Source organism: Salmo salar, chromosome 17, assembly GCF_965601325.2.
Source record: "Salmo salar chromosome 17, fSalSal1, whole genome shotgun sequence".
In the NCBI taxonomy this organism is placed as follows: Eukaryota; Metazoa; Chordata; class Actinopteri; order Salmoniformes; family Salmonidae; genus Salmo; species Salmo salar.
Window position 1 is genome coordinate 39,585,001 of NC_138307.1, and position 22,288 is coordinate 39,607,288.

At 46.1% G+C, this 22,288-nt stretch overlaps 1 protein-coding gene across 1 annotated transcript in view; it reads right to left on the reverse strand.

The window, feature by feature from the left end:
* The window catches only part of LOC106593200 (Krueppel-like factor 5), a 26,111-nt gene extending 4,517 nt beyond the window's left edge, over positions 1-21,594 (reverse strand). The window contains exons 1-3 of the mRNA XM_082963768.1: positions 21,052-21,594; positions 15,590-16,676; positions 7,388-7,447 (exon numbers count right to left, since the gene is read on the reverse strand). Of these exons, the coding sequence (XP_082819894.1) occupies positions 7,388-7,447; positions 15,590-16,676; positions 21,052-21,243 (1,339 nt within the window). The 5' untranslated portion in view covers positions 21,244-21,594. The remainder of the gene's footprint in view (positions 1-7,387; positions 7,448-15,589; positions 16,677-21,051) is intronic.
* Positions 21,595-22,288: the final 694 nt, after the last annotated feature.

Sequence of the window (22,288 nt, forward strand, 5' to 3'; positions counted from 1 at the left end):
GTACAAACACAAGTACGCAAGTATAAACACCATGGGACCACGCAGCCGTCATACCGCCCAGGAAGGAGACGCGTTCTGTCTCCTAGAGATGAACATACTTTGGTGTGAAAAGTGCAAATCAATCCCAGGACAACAGCAAAGGACCTTGTGAAGATGCTGGAGGAAAAAGGTACAAAAGTATCTGTATCCACAGTAAAATGAGTCCTATATCGACATAACCTGAAAGGCCGCTCAGCAAGGAAGAAGCCACTGCTCCAAAACCGCCATAAAAAAGCCAGACTACGGTTTGCATCTGCACATGGGGACAAAGATCATACTTTTGGAGAAATGTCCTCTGATCTGATGAAATAAAAATAGAACTGTTTGGCCATAATGACCATCGTTATGTTTGGAGGAAAAAGGGGGAGGCTTGCAAGCCGAAGAACACCATCCCAACCATGAAGCACGGGGGTGGCAGCATCATGTTGTGGGGGTGCTTTGCTGCAGGAGGGACTGGTGCACTTCACAAAATAGATGGCATCATGAGGATGGAAAATTATGTGGATATATTGAAGCAACATCAAATCAAATGTATTTATAAAGCCCTTCTTACATCAGCTGATATCTCAAAGTGCTGTACAGAAACCCAGCCTAAAACCACAAACAGCAAGCAATGCAGGTGTAGAAGCACGGTGGCTAGGAAAAACTCCCTAGAAAGGCCGAGAACCTAGGAAGAAACCTAGAGAGGAACCAGGCTATGACGGGTGGCCGGTCCTCTTCTGGCTGTGCTGGGTGGAGATTAGAAACCTAGAGAGGAACCAGGCTATGAGGGGTGGCCAGTCCTCTTCTGGCTGTGCCGGGTAGAGAGGAACCAGGCTATGAGGGGTGTCCAGTCCTCTTCTGGCTGTGCCGGGTGGAGATTAGAAACCTAGAGAGGAACCAGGCTATGAGGGGTGGGCCAGTCCTCTTCTGGCTGTGCCGGGTAGAGAGGAACCAGGCTATGAGGGGTGGCCGGTCCTCTTCTGGCTGTGCCGGGTGGAGATTATAACAGAACATGGCCAAGATGTTCAAATGTTCATAAATGACCAGCAGGGTCAAATAATAATAATCACAGTGGTTGTCGAGGGTGCAACAGGTCAGCACCTCAAGACATCAGTCAGGAAGTTAAAGCTTGGTCTCAAATGGGTCTTCCAAATGGACAATGACCCCAGGCATACTTCCAAAATTGTGGCTAAATGTGTTAAGGACAACAAAGTCAAGGTATTGGAGTGGCCATCACAAAGCCCTGACCTCAATCCCATAGAACATTTGTGGGCAGAACTGAAAAAGCGTGTGCGAGCAAGGAGGCCTACAAACCTGACTCAGTTACACCAGCTCTGTCAGGAGGAATGGGCCAAAATTCACCCAACTTATTGTGGGAAGCTTGTGGAAGGCTACCCGAATCGTTTGACCCAAGTTAAACAATTTAAAGGCAATGCTACCAAATACTAATTGAGTGTATGTAAACTTCTGACCCACTGGGAATGTGATGAAAGAAATAAAAGCTGAAATAAATCATTGTCTCTACTATTATTCTGACATTTCACATTCTTAAAATAAAGTGGTGATCCTAACTGACATAAGACAGGGAATTTTTTACTAGGATTAAAATGTCAGGAATTGAGTTTAAATGTATTTGGTTAAGGTGTATGTAAACTTCTGACCTCAACTATGTGTGAAATATATATATATATATATATATGCCAAGAGCTGAGCAAAGAAAAGAGTCCCCTAATCCAGCTGGTCCTGGGGCTGAGTTCACAAACCTGTTCTACTAAAACACTGAAGCCTCAGGACCCTCATCCAGCTGGTCCTGGGGCTGAGTTCACTAACCTGTTCTACTAACACACTGAAGCCTCAGGACCCTCATCCAGCTGGTCCTGGGGCTGAGTTCACTAACCTGTTCTACTAAAACACTGAAGCCTCAGGACCCTCATCCAGCTGGTCCTGGGGCTGAGTTCACAAACCTGTTCTACTAACACACTGAAGCCTCAGGACCCTCATCCAGCTGGTCCTGGGGCTGAGTTCACAAACCTGTTCTACTAACACACTGAAGCCTCAGGACCAGAACATCCAATCAATCAGAATAAACCAAATTACAACACAGTCAAATCAAAACTACATGATCTATTGGGAAACACAAAATGCAATGCTATCTTGCCCTAAAAATCGACAGTACACCGTGGCAAACTATTTGACCACGCTTACTGATCAAAACCTTAGAAAAACCTTGATAAAGTACAGGCTCAGTGAGCACAGCCTTGCCATTGAGAAGGGTAGACACAGGAAAACCTGGCTCCCTGTAGAGGAATGGCTGTGCAACCACTGCACAACAGCAGAACCTGAGACGGAGCTGCATTTCCTGACAAAAAGTACAAAAATATAAAACAATTAGTGTCATTTCCCCAAAATTTGAAACCCTTATTCAAAGTTTCTTCAAGTGTAGTCGCAAAAACCATAAATTCGCTATGAAATCTGAAATTGCAGCCCAAATAAACGCTTCACAGAGTTCAAGTAACAGACACATCTCAACATCAACTGTTCAGAGGAGACGGCGTGCCGAGCTTGTAGCGTCAGACCCGAGAAGACTCGAGGCTGTAATCGCTGCCAAAAAGGTGCTTCTACAAAGTACTGAGTAAAAGGTCTGAAATGTGAATTATATATATTTCTTCTCAATACATCTGCAAAAATGTCTAAAACCTGTTTTTGCTTTGTCATTATGGGGTATTGTGGGTAGTCATTACGGAGTATTATGGGTAGTTTTGATGAGGGGGTAAAAAAATTTTTTATCCATTTTAGAATAAGGCTGTAACGTAACAAAATGTGGAAAAAGTCAAGGGGTCTGAATACTTTCGGAATGCAGTATATATATATATATATATATATATATATATATATATATATATATATATATATATATATATATTGCTCTGTGCAAAACCAGTTGAAGTGAAAAGAGCCATCTCTATGGGAGAGACCAACTCCGGGTAGGTGGAGGGGTTGTGGGAGTGTGTAGGGGTGAAGACCGACCCCCCCAACGAGAGGGCAGGGAGCGAGGGAGGTACGCAGTGGCAGACATGTCTGGACTGGTAGAGTTATGTGTGTTAGAGACAACCCCCCCCTCAAGGCTCCACTCCTACCCCCATCAGAAACAGGTGGATTGTTCCACTCCTCCCCCTCCTCAGAGACAGGTGGATTGTTCCACTCCTCAGAGACAGGTGGATTGCTCCACTCCTCAGAGACAGGTGGATTGCTCCACTCCTCAGAGACAGGTGGATTGCTCCACTCCTCAGAGACAGGTGGATTGCTCCACTCCTCAGAGACAGGTGGATTGCTCCACTCCTCAGAGACAGGTGGATTGCTCCACTCCTCAGAGACAGGTGGATTGCTCCACTCCTCAGAGACAGGTGGATTGCTCCACTCCTCAGAGACAGGTGGATTGCTCCACTCCTCAGAGACAGGTGGATTGCTCCACTCCTGAGACAGGTGGATTGCTCCACTCCTGAGACAGGTGGATTGCTCCACTCCTCAGAGACAGGTGGATTGTTCCACTCCTCAGAGACAGGTGGATTGCTCCACTCCTCAGAGACAGGTGGATTGCTCCACTCCTCAGAGACAGGTGGATTGCTCCACTCCTCAGAGACAGGTGGATTGCTCCACTCCTCAGAGACAGGTGGATTGCTCCACTCCTCAGAGACAGGTGGATTGCTCCACTCCTCAGAGACAGGTGGATTGCTCCACTCCTCAGAGACAGGTGGATTGCTCCACTCCTCAGAGACAGGTGGATTGCTCCACTCCTCAGAGACAGGTGGATTGCTCCACTCCTCAGAGACAGGTGGATTGCTCCACTCCTCAGAGACAGGTGGATTGCTCCACTCCTCAGAGACAGGTGGATTGCTCCACTCCTCAGAGACAGGTGGATTGCTCCACTCCTCAGAGACAGGTGGATTGCTCCACTCCTCAAAGACAGGTGGATTGCTCCACTCCTCAGAGACAGGTGGATTGCTCCACTCCTCAGAGACAGGTGGATTGCTCCACTCCTCAGAGACAGGTGGATTGCTCCACTCCTCAGAGACAGGTGGATTGCTCCACTCCTCAGAGACAGGTGGATTGCTCCACTCCTCCCCCTCCTCAGAGACAGGTGCATTGAGTTCACCTGAAATGATTAACCTGCCCATAGTCAAGGCCCTTCAGACACACACACACACACACACACACACACACACACACACACACACACACACACACACTTCCTAATGCCTCTCATTCACCTGTGTTGGAAGCCCTCGTTTCATCTCTCCAACAGCATCCGTTATCCAGGTTGTTGGAGCAGAGTGTGTGTGTGTGTGTGTGTGTGTGTGCACCCTTGTCAAACAGTCCGTGTCATAAAACCTCTAGCCGTTCCCAACAGGAAGCACACAGATACGTCGTCTCCTACAGAGAGCCGTTTAATAACCATTACAATCTACTGGATGATAGGAGGATGTGTTTCCCAGATCAGAGAACTAGACCAGGAATATACAGATATTACCAGGGGAATATGTTTCTGACTGCCTGGGAGGACCACACCTAAACTACAGCTCCTTGTTTACATGGCTTATCTCATATTACACTCTCTGTGTGAGAGAGAGAGAGAGAGAGAGAGAGAGACAGAGAGAGAGAGAGAGACAGAGAGAGAGAGACAGAGAGAGAGACAGAGAGACCATGCCCCCGGATTATCTGGCCTGATGACTCCTTGCTGTCCCCCAGTCCACCTGGTCGTGCTGCGGCTCCAGTTTCAACTGTTCTGCCTGCGGCTATGGAACCCTGACCTGTTCACCGGACGTGCTACCTGTCCCAGACCTGCTGTTTTCGACTCTCCCGCTCTCTCTCTGCCTCTCTACCACACCTGCTGTCTCGACCTCTGAATGGTCGGCTATGAAAAGCCAACTGACATTTACTCCTGAGGTGCTGACCTGTTGCACCCTCGACAACCACTGTGATTATTATTATCTGACCCTGCTGGTCATTTATGAACATTTGAACATCTAGGCCATGTTCTGTTATAATCTCCACCCGGCACAACCAGAAGAGGACGGGCCACCCCTCATAGCCTGGTTCCTCTCTACCCGGCACAGCCAGAAGAGGACTGGCCCATCCCTCATAGCCTGGTGCCTCTCTACCCGGCACAGCCAGAAGAGGACTGGCCACCCCTCAGAGCCTGGTTCCTCTCTAGGTTTCTAATCTCCACCCAGCACAGCCAGAAGAGGACTGGCCAACCCCTCATAGCCTGGTTCCTCTCTAGGTTTCTAATCTCCACCCAGCACAGCCAGAAGAGGACTGGTCCACCCCTCATAGCCTGGTTCCTCTCTAGGTTTCTAATCTCCACCCAGCACAGCCAGAAGAGGACTGGTCCACCCCTCATAGCCTGGTTCCTCTCTAGGTTTCTAATCTCCACCCAGCACAGCCAGAAGAGGACTGGTCCACCCCTCATAGCCTGGTTCCTCTCTAGGTTTCTAATCTCCACCCAGCACAGCCAGAAGACGACTGGCCACCCCTCATAGCCTGGTTCCTCTCTAGGTTTCTAATCTCCACCCGGCACAGCCAGAAGAGGACTGGCCACCCCTCATAGCCTGGTTCCTCTCTAGGTTTCTAATCTCCACCCGGCACAGCCAGAAGAGGACTGGTCCACCCCTCATAGCCTGGTTCCTCTCTAGGTTTCTAATCTCCACCTGGCACAGCCAGAAGAGGACTGGTCACCCCTCATAGCCTGGTTCCTCTCTAGGTTTCTAATCTCCACCCGGCACAGCCAGAAGAGGACTGGCCACCCCTCATAGCCTGGTTCCTCTCTACCCGGCACAGCCAGAAGAGGAATGGCCACCCCTCATAGCCTGGTTCCTCTCTACCCGGCACAGCCAGAAGAGGACTGGCCACCCCTCATAGCCTGGTTCCTCTCTACCCAGCACAGCCAGAAGAGGACCGGCCACCCCTCATAGCCTGGTTCCTCTCTAGGTTTCTTCCTAGGTTCCTGCCTTTCTTGGGGAGTTTTTCCTAGGGAGTTTTTCCTGAGCCACCGTGCTTCTACACCTGCATCGCTTTCCATTTGGAGATTTAAACTGAGTTTCTGTACAAGCACTTTGTGACATCTGCTTTCTAAAGACACGTGATTGGTTGAGGAGAAGTCGGTATGGAAGATAGAGAGAAGAGATATAGATATATTAGTCCAGTCTAGTCCATTAGTCCAGAACCCGATCTGGAATATTCAACTGCACTGTTTCTCTATCTGGTATGACTGGTCTATACGCAGCACATTCCCCCCCCCCCACCCCAGAATATCCCTTATCCCAGAGTTAACCACACACAGTCAGGACCTACTGTACCCATTCCACGACGGGACAGCCTGCGTCTCTGCTGCTACATTCTGGTTATTAACATGACCCGTTTCTCACACACACACACACACACACACACACACACACACACACACACAGTCAGGAGGAGAACAGGAAAATAACAGGTTGACAGGGACGCAACACACGTTATACTGTATGTAGAACACCCCTCAACCCTCACAGAAAGCCCCCCCCCTCTACCCTCACAGAAAGCCCCCCCCTCAAACCCTTACAGAAAGCCCCCCCCTCTACCCTCACAGAAAGCCCCCCCCTCTACCCTCACAGAAAGCCCCCCCCCTACCCTCACAGAAAGCCCCCCCCTCTACCCTCACAGAAAGCCCCCCTCTCTACCCTCACAGAAAGCCCCCCTCTCTACCCTCACAGAAAGCCCCCCTCTCTACCCTCACAGAAAGCCCCCCTCTCTACCCTCACAGAAAGCCCCCCTCTCTACCCTCACAGAAAGCCCCCCTCTCTACCCTCACAGAAAGCCCCCCTCTCTACCCTCACAGAAAGCCCCCCTCTCTACCCTCACAGAAAGCCCCCCCCTCAACCCTCACAGAAAGCCCCCCCCTCAACCCTCACAGAAAGCCCCCCCCCTCAACCCTCACAGAAAGCCCCCCCCCCTCAACCCTCACAGAAAGCCCCCCCCCCTCAACCCTCACAGATGAAAACGTTCTAGAATTCCTGAAACATTCCAGAGCTGCTGAATATTCTACAACTCCTGCTGACAGAGAGCGGGGCTTTTTTTTGTTGTTGAAGTGTTGTCAACTTATCCGTCTATTGGGGCGGGCGGAGCTGGGATAACTTCCCCAAGCAGCATGCAAGGAATGAATGCATAACGCATGCCAAGACTACGCTCCTGCCTAGCAACACCACGAGGAACACGACCAAAAGTAAAGAAAGAAAAGAGGCCAACGCCACCCGCCTTTAAACGAGGTCGTTTTATATAAAAAATAAAATGTAAAACACGGTTAATTAAAAGAGAGAGAAGATCTTACCAGTGTGGGTCCTCAGGTGGGCTTTTAGATGGGAAGACTTGGTGTACACTTTCTTACATCCTGGGAAACGATACACAGAAGAAGAAGAAAACTATATTGTCAGGATTATAAAATAGGCACAAGTTCAGGAATATGTACAACATACATCAAATGTTCTGTTCCACAACTGCGAGCCCTCTGATCCACAATACTATCCGTCTATGGATTCCGCTGTTCTACAATACTATCTGTTCTACAATACTCTCTACAGTATGTGTTATACAATACTATCTACAGTATATGTTATACAATACTCTCTCTCTCTGTTCTACAATACTCTCTACAGTATGTGTTATACAATACTATCTACAGTATATGTTATACAATACTCTCTCTCAATGGAATTATGTTATAAAATACTATATATCTGTGGATTCTGCTGTTCTACTATACTATATATCTGTGGTATCTGCTGTTCTACTATACTATATATCTGTGGATTCTGCTGTTCTACTATACTATATATCTATGGATTCTGCTGTTCTACTATACTATATATCTATGGATTCTGCTGTTCTACTATACTATATATCTGTGGATTCTGCTGTTCTACTATACTATATATCTGTGGTATCTGCTGTTCTACAATACTATATATCTGTGGTATCTGCTGTTCTACTATATATCTGTGGATTCTGCTGTTCTACTATACTATATATCTGTGGTATCTGCTGTTCTACTATACTATATATCTGTGGTATCTGCTGTTCTACTATACTATATATCTGTGGTATCTGCTGTTCTACAATACTATATATCTGTGGTATCTGCTGTTCTACAATACTATATATCTGTGGATTCTGCTGTTCTACTATACTATATATCTGTGGTATCTGCTGTTCTACTATACTATATATCTGTGGATTCTGCTGTTCTACTATACTATATATCTGTGGTATCTGCTGTTCTACAATACTATATATCTGTGGTATCTGAAGTTCTACAATACTATATATCTGTGGTATCTGCTGTTCTACAATACTATATATCTGTGGTATCTGAAGTTCTACAATACTATATATCTGTGGTATCTGAAGTTCTACAATACTGTGCATTCTGAAAGTATTCAGACACCTTGAATTTTTCCACGTTGTTACGTTACAGCCTCATTCAAAAATATATATATTTTTTTAAATCCTCAATGTACACACATTACCCCATAATGACAAAGCAAAAACAGGTTTTTGAAATTTTTGCTAATTTATACAAATAAAAAAATAGCACATTTACATATGTATTCAGACCCTTTACTCAGTACTTTGTTGAAGCGCCTTTGGCAGCGATTACAGCGTCAAGTCTTCTTGGGTATGATGCTACAAGCTTGGCACACATGTATTTGGGGAGTTTCTCCCATTCTTCTCTGCAGATCCTCTCAAGCTCTGTCAGGTTGGATGGGGAGCGTCGCTGCACAGCTATTTTCAGGTCTCTCCAGAGATGTTCGATCGGGTTCAAGTCTGGGCTCTGGCTGGGCCACTCAAGGACATTCAGAGACTTGTCCCGAAGCCACTCCTGCGTTGTCTTGGCTGTCTGCTTAGGGTCGTTGTCCTTTTGGAAAGTGAAGCTTAGCCCCAGTCTGAGGGCTCCCAGTCCCTGCCGCTGAAAAACATCCCCCCCAGCCTGATGCTTCCACCACCATGATTCACCGTAGGGATGGTGCCAGGTTTCCTCCAGACGTGACGCTTGACATTTAGGCCAAAGAGTTCAATCTTGGTTTCATCTGATCAGAGAATCTTGTTTCTCATGGTCTGAGATTCTTTATGTGCCTTTTGACAAACTCCAAGCGGGCTGTCATGTGTCTTTTACTGAGGAGTGGCTTCCGTCTGGCCACTCTAGCATAAAAGGCTAGATTGGCAGAGTGCTGCAGAGATGGTTGTCCTTCTGGAAGGTTCCTCCATCTCCACAGAGGAACTCTGGAGCTCTGTCAGAGTGACCATCAGGTTCTTGGTCACCTCCCTGACCAAGGCCCTTCTCCCCCGATTGCTCAGTTTGGCCGGGCGGCCAGCTCTAGGAAGAGTCTTGGTGGTTCCAAACTTCTTCCATTTCAGAATGATGGAGGCCACTGTGTTTTTGGGGACCTTCAATGCAGCAGAAATGTTTTGGTACCCTTCCCCAGATCTGTGCCTCGACACAACCCTGTCCTGAAGCACTATGGATAATTCCTTCAACTTCATGGCTTGGTTTTTGCTCTGACATGCACTGTCAACTGTGGGACCTTATATAGACAGGTGTGTGCCTTTCCAAATCATGTCCAATCAATTGAATTTACCACAGGTGTACTCCAATCAAGTTGTAGAAACATCTCAAGGATGATCAATGAAAACATGATGCACCTGAGCTCAATTTAGAGTCTCATAGCAAAGGGTCTGAATACTTATGTAAATAAGGTAACGGTTTTTAAATGAGCAGACATTTCTAAGAACCTGTGTTCTCTTTGTCATTATAGGGTAAAGAGTAGTTTGATGAGGAAATGTTTTTTATTTGTAATAAATTTGCAAAAATGTCTAAACCTGTTTTGGCTTTGTCATTATGGGGTATTGTGATGTCATTATGGGGTATTGTGATGGCATCCTGGGGTATTGTGATGGCATCCTGGGGTATTGTGATGGCATCCTGGGGTATTGTGATGTCATCCTGGGGTATTGTGATGTCATCCTGGGGTATTGTGATGCCATTATGGGGTATTGTGATGCTAGTATGGGGTATGGTGATGTCAGTATGGGGTATTGTGATGTCAGTATGGGGTATTGTGATGTCATTATGGGGTATGGTGATGTCAGTATGGGGTATGGTGATGTCATTATGGGGTATGGTGATGTCAGTATGGGGTATGGTGATGTCAGTATGGGGTATGGTGATGTCAGTATGGGGTATGGTGATGTCAGTATGGGGTATTGTGATGTCATTATGGGGTATTGTGATGTCAGTATGGGGTATGGTGATGTCAGTATGGGGTATGGTGATGTCAGTATGGGGTATTGTGATGTCATTATGGGGTATTGTGATGTCAGTATGGGGTATTGTGATGTCAGTATGGGGTATTGTGATGTCATCATGGGGTATTGTGATGTCATCATGGGGTATGGTGATGTCATTATGGGGTATTGTGATGTCAGTATGGGGTATTGTGATGTCATCATGGGGTATTGTGATGTCAGTATCGGGTATGGTGATGTCATTATGGGGTATTGTGATGTCAGTATGGGGTATGGTGATGTCAGTATGGGGTATTGTGATGTCAGTATGGGGTATTGTGATGTCATTATGGGGTATGGTGATGTCAGTATGGGGTATGGTGATGTCATTATGGGGTGTTGTGATGTCATTATGGGGTATTGTGATGTCAGTATGGGGTATTGTGATGTCAGTATGGGGTATGGTGATGTCAGTATGGGGTATGGTGATGTCATTATGGGGTGTTGTGATGTCATTATGGGGTATGGTGATGTCATTATGGGGTGTTGTGATGTCATTATGGGGTATTGTGTGTAGATTGATGAGGGTGATATTTAATACATTTAGAATAAGGCTGTAATGTAACAAAACGTTGAAAAAGTAAAGGGTCTGAATACTTTCCGAAGGCTCTGTTATTAGGGTTAAGGCTCTGTTATTAGGGTTAAGGCTCCGTTATTAGGGTTAAGGCTCCGTTATTAGGGTTAAGGCTCCGTTATTAGGGTTAAGGCTCCGTTATTAGGGTTAAGGCTCCGTTATTAGGGTTAAGGCTCCGTTATTAGGGTTAAGGCTCCGTTATTAGGGTTAAGGCTCTGTTATTAGGGTTAAGGCTCCGTTATTAGGGTTAAGGCTCCGTTATTAGGGTTAAGGCTCCGTTATTAGGGTTAAGGCTCCGTTATTAGGGTTAAGGCTCCGTTATTAGGGTTAAGGCTCCGTTATTAGGGTTAAGGCTCCGTTATTAGGGTTAAGGCTCCGTTATTAGGGTTAAGGCTCCGTTATTAGGGTTAAGGCTCCGTTATTAGGGTTAAGGCTCCGTTATTAGGGTTAAGGCTCCGTTATTAGGGTTAAGGCTCCGTTATTAGGGTTAAGGCTCTGTTATTAGGGTTAAGGCTCTGTTATTAGGGTTAAGGCTCCGTTATTAGGGTTAAGGCTCCGTTATTAGGGTTAAGGCTCCGTTATTAGGGTTAAGGCTCTGTTATTAGGGTTAAGGCTCTGTTATTAGGGTTAAGGCTCTGTTATTAGGGTTAAGGCTCTGTTATTAGGGTTAAGGCTCTGTTATTAGGGTTAAGGCTCCGTTATTAGGGTTAAGGCTCCGTTATTAGGGTTAAGGCTCTGTTATTAGGGTTAAGGCTCCGTTATTAGAGTTAAGGCTCCGTTATTAGGGTTAAGGCTCCGTTATTAGGGTTAAGGCTCCGTTATTAGGGTTAAGGCTCCGTTATTAGGGTTAAGGCTCCGTTATTAGGGTTAAGGCTCCGTTATTAGGGTTAAGGCTCCGTTATTAAGGTTAAGGCTCCGTTATTAGGGTTAAGGCTCTGTTATTAGGGTTAAGGCTCCGTTATTAGGGTTAAGGCTCTGTTATTAGGGTTAAGGCTCTGTTATTAGGGTTAAGGCTCCGTTATTAGGGTTAAGGCTCTGTTATTAGGGTTAAGGCTCTGTTATTAGGGTTAAGGCTCTGTTATTAGGGTTAAGGCTCCGTTATTAGGGTTAAGGCTCTGTTATTAGGGTTAAGGCTCCGTTATTAGGGTTAAGGCTCTGTTATTAGGGTTAAGGCTCTGTTATTAGGGTTAAGGCTCTGTTATTAGGGTTAAGGCTCTGTTATTAGGGTTAAGGCTCTGTTATTAGGGTTAAGGCTCTGTTATTAGGGTTAAGGCTCCGTTATTAGGGTTAAGGCTCCGTTATTAGGGTTAAGGCTCCGTAACACCGTCTCCCTGAGTCCTGATACCATTCACCAAAACGCCAGTCGAGACATGCCGAGGACTTTTGTAAGCTTCCAATCCCAGAGCCAGAGGCTATCTGACATCATCTAACATTAGTGAGAGGGCACGAGAGCTGCTGACAAGCTGGAGTACATTAGTATTATATTAACCGTAGAGGAGTCCGTGTGTGTGTGTGTGTGTCTGTGTGTGTGTGTCTCTGTGTGTGTGTCTCTGTGTGTGTGTCTCTGTGTCTCTCTCGGTGTGTGTGTGTGTGTCTCTGTGTGTGTGTGTGTGTGTGTGTGTGTGTGTGTGTGTGTGTCTCTCTGTATGTCTCTCTGTGTGTCTCTCTGTGTGTCTCTCTGTGTGTCTCTCTGTGTGTCTCTCTGTGTGTCTCTCTGTGTGTGTGTGTGTCTCTCGGTGTGTGTGTCTCTGTGTGTGTGTCTCTCTCTGTGTGTCTCTGTGTGTGTGTGTCTCTCTGTGTGTGTGTGTGTCTGTGTGTGTGTCTGTGTGTGTGTGTGTGTCTCTCTGTGTGTCTCTCTGTGTGTGTCTGTGTGTCTCTCTGTGTGTCTCTCTGTGTGTCTCTCTGTGTGTGTGTGTGTGTGTGTGTGTGTTTCAGTGACTGACTGGTGTGTTTTTCTAGCTGTGATTCACTGTCAGTTTGATGCAACCAATAACAATCCGTCTTGCTAGTCCATTTTCTGTGTTTCTCTTGACAGATCTCTAGAGGCTTGTTCGCATCCAAAACGAACACCCTATTCCCTAGATAGTGCACTACTTTTGACCAGGGTTCTGGTCCCAACGAGGGCACGATGTAGGGAATAGGGTGCCATTTGGGACACACCTTAGAGCTGACTAAAAGCCTGCTGTCGATTACTGAATTATTCAACGTCACATCATTCAGAGGCAACACACACAGAGAGAATAGTAATGTTTACTAAAATTCACTGAGTCAGATCCACCACCCATAACACAGGACACTGAGCTAATCAGACCACCACCCATAACACAGGACACTACAGACCTACAGACACTGAGCTAATCAGACCACCACCCATAACACAGGACACTACAGACCTACAGACACGGAGCTAATCAGACCACCACCCATAACACAGGACACTACAGACCTACAGACACTGAGCTAATCAGACCACCACCCATAACACAGGACACTATAGACCTACAGACACCGAGCTAATCAGACCACCACCCATAACACAGGACACTATAGACCTACAGACACTGAGCTAATCAGACCACCACCCATAACACAGGACACTACAGACCTACAGACACTGAGCTAATCAGACCACCACCCATAACACAGGACACTACAGACCTACAGACACTGAGCTAATCAGACCACCACCCATAACACAGGACACTACAGACCTACAGACACTGAGCTAATCAGACCACCACCCATAACACAGGACACTATAGACCTACAGACACTGAGCTAATCAGACCACCACCCATAACACAGGACACTGAGCTAATCAGACCACCACTCATAACACAGGACACTATAGACCTACAGACACGGAGCTATTCAGACCACCACCCATAACACAGGACACTGAGCTAATCAGACCACCACCCATAACACAGGACACTGAGCTAATCAGACCACCACCCATAACACAGGACACTACAGACCTACAGACACGGAGCTAATCAGACCACCACCCATCACACAGGACACTGAGCTAATCAGACCACCACCCATAACACAGGACACTATAGACCTACAGACACGGAGCTAATCAGACCACCACCCATAACACAGGACACTGAGCTAATCAGACTACCACCCATAACACAGGACACTGAGCTAATCAGACCACCACCCATCACACAGGACACTGAGCTAATCAGACCACCACCCATAACACAGGACACTATAGACCTACAGACACGGAGCTAATCAGACCACCACCCATAACACAGGACACTGAGCTAATCAGACTACCACCCATAACACAGGACACTGAGCTAATCAGACCACCACCCATAACACAGGACACTGAGCTAATCAGACTACCACCCATAACACAGGACATTGAGCTAATCAGACCACCACCCATAACACAGGACACTGAGCTAATCAGACCACCACCCATAACACAGGACACTACAGACCTACAGACACGGAGCTAATCAGACCACCACCCATAACACAGGACACTGAGCTAATCAGACCACCACCCATAACACAGGACACTGAGCTAATCAGACCACCACCCATAACACAGGACACTACAGACCTACAGACACTGAGCTAATCAGACCACCACCCATAACACAGGACACTATAGACCTACAGACACCGAGCTAATCAGACCACCACCCATAACACAGGACACTGAGCTAATCAGACCACCACCCATAACACAGGACACTATAGACCTACAGACACGGAGCTAATCAGACCACCACCCATAACACAGGACACTGAGCTAATCAGACTACCACCCATAACACAGGACACTGAGCTAATCAGACCACCACCCATAACACAGGACACTGAGCTAATCAGACTACCACCCATAACACAGGACACTGAGCTAATCAGACCACCACCCATAACACAGGACACTGAGCTAATCAGACCACCACCCATAACACAGGACACTACAGACCTACAGACACGGAGCTAATCAGACCACCACCCATAACACAGGACACTGAGCTAATCAGACCACCACCCATAACACAGGACACTGAGCTAATCAGACCACCACACATAACACAGGACACTACAGACCTACAGACACTGAGCTAATCAGACCACCACCCATAACACAGGACACTATAGACCTACAGACACCGAGCTAATCAGACCACCACCCATAACACAGGACACTACAGACCTACAGACACGGAGCTAATCAGACCACCACCCATAACACAGGACACTGAGCTAATCAGACCACCACCCATAACACAGGACACTACAGACCTACAGACACGGAGCTAATCAGACCACCACCCATAACACAGGACACTGAGCTAATCAGACCACCACCCATAACACAGGACACTACAGACCTACAGACACGGAGCTAATTGATGGTAAACGACGTATTGCATGTGAGCTAGGAACAAGTCTTCATGACTACACTGAAATAGACTACCAACACACATTAGAAAGTAAACCTAAAGTAAAGCTCTGCAGCTGAGGGAGGGAGGGATGGATAGTAGAGAAACAGTATAACCTGTGAGTGAGAGTGTGAGAGAGTGAGAGAGTGAGAGAGTGAGAGTGAGAGTGAGAGAGAGAGAGAGTGAGAGTCCTGACCTGGGAAGTCACAGTGATGTATCCTTCTCTTCTCCAGGTCTGGGTTGGTCCTGCGGTTGTAACGGACTTGGACGGACTGGTTCAGGCTTGGAGCTGGGCCGGAGCCTGGGGCTTGAGTTAGACTCGAGGCTGGGGGCCGAGCCACACCGGTGGGGGAAAGACAAGGGGACACGCTGACTCCCAGCTTGGAGGCGATGGTGGCGGCATAGGAAGGAGGAGGGGAGAGGTTCTGAAGGAGGTCCTTCTGACGATCTGGGGAGCTGGGCTCTGAGCTGGGAGGAGATGGGGGCAGGTAGGAGGCCTTGGCCTGATGATGCTGGGGCTGCTGGAGGAAGTGAGGGTGAGGGTAGGCCCCCCCCACGCTGTGCAGCCCACCACAGTAGCTTGACTTGGCAGTCTGTAGTTGTTGGTGTTGCTGCTGGGCCTGGGCGGCTAAGTGCAGGTCGTGGAAGGTGTGCATGAAGGGCGAGTGACCGGAAACCCCGTGATTCTGCACCGTCCGGTGATGAGCATTGTTGCCGTGGTGATGCATGGGCGCGAGAGGGGCGGGGTCCAGCTCTGCAGAGAGCAGCTGGAACAGAGAGTCGTCGTGTGGCAGATCGAACGACCCCAGCTCCTCCTTCACGTAAACAGAACCGCCCGTTGCCACGGCGTCAGAGGCCGGGTCACCGTCACCCGACGGGCTGAACACGCTAGTGAACTCTGGCAACGAAGAAGAAGACGACGTTACCATGGAAAGGCTGGTGCTGTTACCGTGGACGCTGCTGCTGGGGCAGTGAGGATGAGGATGGGCGAAGGGAGAGGAGGAAGAAGGTGGTTCTGTTTTGACCTGCTGGCCCATGCCTCCAACGTTACCCCCAGGCCCCGGGCGTGCCGGCCGACACAAGCCCATCCTCAGGTAGGCCAGGTCGGGTAGGAAGACGTTCATGTTGATGCTGTAAGGAGATCCACCCTGGTCGTCACCAAAGAAATGATCCATCACAGAGGCACTGTCCCGCCGAGACATGTTCTGCTCTGGAGGGTCGAGATGGGGCGTCAGGAGGTGCGTCTGAGGGGAGAGGTACTTATCCAGCTCACTCTTCCCTGTCTGAGGAGAGAGCGAGACAAAACAGACAGACTTACTTGAAAAGGTTGGCTCATTATTCATTCTGAAACAAAGCTCTATTTTTCTAATGTAAATGGAAAAATAATCTAGATGTTTTGCAATTTCACTTTGGTTTTAATTAACTTAATAGTGAAACAATCTTTTAATTGATTTCTGTTTTAATTAACTTAATAGTGAAACAATCTTTTAATTGATTTCGGTTTTAATTAACTTAATAGTGAAACAATCTTTTAATTGATTTCGGTTTTAATTAACTTAATAGTGAAACAATCTTTTAATTGATTTCGGTTTTAATTAACTTAATAGTGAAACAATCTTTTAATTGATTTCGGTTTTAATTAACTTGATAGTGAAACAATATTTGAATAGATTTTTGCTTACACCTTTGATCATCAAGTGATACAAATCAATATCATCAACATGCTGCATTATGGATAGGAAGAATATAGATTCAGGTATCTACATTAACGTCTGTAAAATGACTGAAGTGTTCAAATGTGTTGGTACCCTTACAGCTCATTGAAATAACGCTTAATTCCTCCTGAAAAAAAGTGGTGAAATTAAAAGCTATTTTAAATCATGAATACTTGCATGTCTTTGGTGTGTCAGAATAAAGCAAAGAAGCTGTGAAAAGAGATTAATTATTGCTTCTTCTATAAAAGATATTCTAGAATGGCTTGGTCACATGTTGTTGGTTCCCCTTAGAAAATATTATAAATAAGGGGGGGGGGGATATTACAAATAAAAAAAAACGACCTCAGATTGAACAGAAAGATAGTGTGAATTGTAGAAGAAGAACAAAGGATAACTGAAAAAGAGATACAAGCTGAACTCCAAGGTGTTTCGCGCGTTTTTTTTTTGTTGTTGAGTGAAAGTCAGTTCCATAGAAGAAGATGCAGGAGGAATCCACTTTTGAAAAGAAAAACGATATATATATTTTTTTTAATGGCAGACTGGAATTTGCTAAAGTGCATATCGACAAGCCACAATCCTTCTGGGAGAATGTCCTTTGTACTGATGAATCAAAACTGGAGCCTTTTTTTTTGGCAAGTCACATCAGCTCTATGTTCACAGATGAAGAAATAAAAAGTTTTCAAAGTAAAGAACATCACTCCCACAGTGAAACATGGAGGAGGCTCGGGTTATGTTCTGGGGCTGCTGTGCCGCGCCTGGCACAGGGTACCTTGAATCTGTGCAGGGGCACAATGAAATCTCAAGACTATCAAAGGCATTCTGGATTCGAAACGTACTGCCCAGTGTCAGAAAGCTCTGTCTCAGTCGCAGGTTTTCTCCAATAGGATAATAACCCAAAACACACAGCTAAACAAAACCCATAGAATAAATAAGAACAAAACCATTTATTGGATTATTCTGAAGTGTCCTTCTAATGAGTCCTGATCTGAATCCTATCGAACATCTACGGAAAGAGTTGAATCGTACAGTCTGGAGAAGGTACCCATCAAACCTGGTCAGGAAGAGTGGGCCAAAACTACCTGTTAACAGGTGCAGAAGGTACCCTGAGACAGCTGGAGCAGTTTGCTCAGGAAGAGTGGGCCAAAACTACCTGTTAACAGGTGCAGAAGGTACCCATCAACTCTGAGACAGCTGGAGCAGTTTGCTCAGGAAGAGTGGGCCAAAACTACCTGTTAACAGGTGCAGAAGGTACCCTGAGACAGCTGGAGCAGTTTGCTCAGGAAGAGTGGGCCAAAACTACCTGTTAACAGGTGCAGAAGGTACTCTGAGACAGCTGGAGCAGTTTGCTCAGGAAGAGTGGGCCAAAACTACCTGTTAACAGGTGCAGAAGGTACCCATCAACTCTGAGACAGCTGGAGCAGTTTGCTCAGGAAGAGTGGGCCAAAACTACCTGTTAACAGGTGCAGAAGGTACCCATCAAACCTGAGATAGCTGGAGCAGTTTGCTCAGGAAGAGTGGGCCAAAACTACCTGTTAACAGGTGCAGAAGGTACTCTGAGACAGCTGGAGCAGTTTGCTCAGGAAGAGTGGGCTAAAACTACCTGTTAACAGGTGCAGAAGGTACTCTGAGACAGCTGGAGCAGTTTGCTCAGGAAGAGTGGGCCAAAACTACCTGTTAACAGGTGCAGAAGGTACCCATCAACTCTGAGATAGCTGGAGCAGTTTGCTCAGGAAGAGTGGGCCAAAACTACCTGTTAACAGGTGCAGACGTCTCATTGAGAGCTACAGAAAACATTTGATTGCATCTGAAGGTTGTGCAACAAAATATTAGGTTAAGGGTCCCATCATTTTTCTCCATGTCATTTTCATTTTGTTTTATTATTTATAATATTATGTTGAATAAAAAAAAAATCAAAAGCCGATTTCTATTAAATATGGAACAAACAAATGATGGATGGCAATTAACTTGAAACTGACAAAAGTATTTCAGAGAAAATTCAAAATGTTTAGTTTTTTGTGGAGCGGTACCAACAAATTTGGTCACGTCTAATTCAAATTCATCAATCATTTCAAACCACATACAGATGTAGAATCTTAATTTGACCTATACTGTCACAGCGAAATAATCCTGCAGCAATAGGATCTGAACATCAAGTAATGTTACTTGATCGGTCGATAGGCTATTAGCTGGCCCGAAAGTAGACTACATGAAAACTGCAATACTGTTAATATAATCGTTTGTTAGTAAATTGTAATTACTTCGTCACCATGGCCTATTTACTACCTTAACTCCCTTATCTTACCTCATTTGAACTCGCTGTATATAGATTTGTATTTTTTCTACTGTATTATTGACTGTACGTTTGTTTTACTCCATGTGTAACTCTGTGTTGTTGTATGTGTCGAACTGCTTTGCTTTATCTTGGCCAGGTCGCAATTGTAAATGAGAACTTGTTCTCAACTAGCCTACCTGGTTAAATAAAGGACTTGTTCTCAACTAGCCTACCTGGTTAAATAAAGGACTTGTTCTCAACTAATTAATAAAAAAATTAAAAAATGGGTTTTCGATGCAGGGAAATTCTCCGCAAGAAAAGAGTGATCAAATTAAGATACAACATCTGTATAGTCCATTTAAGAGTTCAGAACCAGTGTTTGAATGTGTCACGCTGAAACTATGTGGTGGCCAGTGGGATGAGGAGTCCGGTAGTAATGTTTGATAGGACAGACAGAGTCACCAGTCAAACATTTATCAAGTAGCCTTCAGTGAGCTGCTGCCACATTCCTCCCTCAGCTGTAAACTGTACTCACACCAACCAGACCAGAGGGCTTTAAAACAGGCACTATCTGCTTCCTAAAAACGGCACCCATAGATAGGTTGGCTGTGATTAAAAGTAGTGCACTACATAGGGAATAGGGTGCCATTTGGGACAGCAGCCTACTGACAGGTGGTCATGATGAAGGAATGAACCTGACTCTCTCTCCATTCCCTCAGCTCAGTGGGGGAAAAAAACACACACACACACACACCATAATAAACTCTTATTAAGGCGCCACATAAATAACTCATTAAAAGATCATCCAACCAATGAAGGAAATGGAAGGAAAACACCCTCTTGTCCCTACAAAGTAACTGCTCTGTCCTGTTCTTTACGCAATAGCTTGCTGGCTGAAGGAAAGCTTTTCTATTTCTGTCGTTTAGATCGTCCAGCTGTTAACTGGTCATGTATATCTGTCACAAGTGTTTTCCGATTAAGGCGGTCGGGCTGTCTGTCGACATTGCTGGGAAGTTTCTACCTACTATATCGGGTTGGGTCCGGATCCCGCACCGCGCGTTAGAGAGTAGATGGAATCGGACGGAGTCAGTTGTTGATGAGAACGAGAGCCAAGAAACCAATTGTGAGCAACTGGCACAGTCTGGCATAGCTGCCTGTCCTACCAGCTCCAATGAACTATGCGCTAAATGCGTCTTGCTATTTAAAAAAATGTATTTAACTAGTCAGTTATTAAGAATACATTCTTATTTTCAATGACGGACTAGGAACAGTGGGGTTAACTGCCTTGTTCAGGGGCAGAACGACAGATTTGTACCTTGTCAGCTCAGGGATTTGATCCAGCAACCTTTCGGTTAACTAGTCCAACGCTCTAACCACTAGGCTACCCTGCCGTCTCTACGATGGATCTCGTTCCCCATCATGTAATCCTCCTGCTGTGTCCCGACCCATAGGCCTACACATCGAATGATAAAAATACTTACGACCAAAACAAACCAAAAAAAAAAATCAGGAGACATTATTATTCCGCACAATTAAAGCGTCAATCTCCTGTAGATGTTTTATTATAGTATATAATTCCCTATGACAGCGAAACAGACAGCCTGGTGCTTTGCAACATGCTACCAACCTCGCCCATTCTGAGATAAACAACACAGACTGACACTACATTACCTGCTGCGTGTATTCACTCTGTCCACTCCTTTCCGTCACTACGTTCTTGGGATCGAAACCGAACAGAGCCGACTCCTCGACCGGGAAGCCTTCCGAAAGCATGGGCTTCAGCAGGGTGTAGAACATCTCGTCCTGCCCGGTCCCGGACCCGGTCCCGGTCCCAGCGCTCATCGTGATTAGCGTCGCGGCCATATAAATTTACTCCCCTCCTCCACACCGGAATAACAAGGTGCGAACTGCCGCAATAATAATCATATAACAATAACGGCAGAGGCGACAGATTAAACGGGACGGTGCATGAGAGAACAGACTGTAGCGATGTAAATGCAAGGCTGTGATCTGTCTGTCTGTGTGGTCTAGTCAGCTATCCCGTCTGACTGGGTTATCCACTTGTCTCGGTTCGGTAGGACTGGAGTCTGATGGTAATAGTTCAGAGCTTGTGCTCTTTTCTATCCATGTCAAGTCATGCGATGAGAGGAGGAAGCAAGGCGGGCGTGGGGCAGGTTCAGTCGGTTTAGTGTTTCCAAAAAGAGAGAGGCAGGGCGTGGCCAACAAAATAAAGACGGAACAGAACGGATCATACACCGTTAAAAGGCTTTAGTAGAACAACAGTAAAACGGCTCCCCGGGCACCGAGACCCCCCCCCCCCTTTCACAGAGGGCTTCTCTACCCAAAAGCCCTGTTCACTGAATATCTAGCTAGGTTACACACATACCAAGGACAGCTCAGTATTATCCTCATAGTCACCATGTTTCATGTTCTCAAGCTTTGACCTGCATTATTTCACAGGGGGTTTCCCCCCCAGGGCTTCAAGAACATTTTCTATCAACACCGAATAAAATCCTTTTTATTTATCACATGTATGTACAATATGTGGAATGTGCCTACTGGGAATATTAAACTATAGTCCACACGTTTCTTCTCAGGGCTCACAGAGTAAATATTCCCTTTAATTATTAAAGGGAATATTTATTAAATTATTATTATTAATTATTCATATTCTTGAATGATTCTTCCCAGTTTACATATTTTTATATTGAAGGTATTTTAAAGTTTCATTGACAAAACTAGAACTAGTTCAGAAAGTGAGTGGCTGACCAGGGTGATAAACCCGCTGACCAGGGTGATGGAACCCGCCGACCAGGGTGATAAACCCGCTGACCAGGGTGATGGAACCCGCCGACCAGGGTGATAAACCCGCTGACCAGGGTGATGGAACCCGCCGACCAGGGTGATA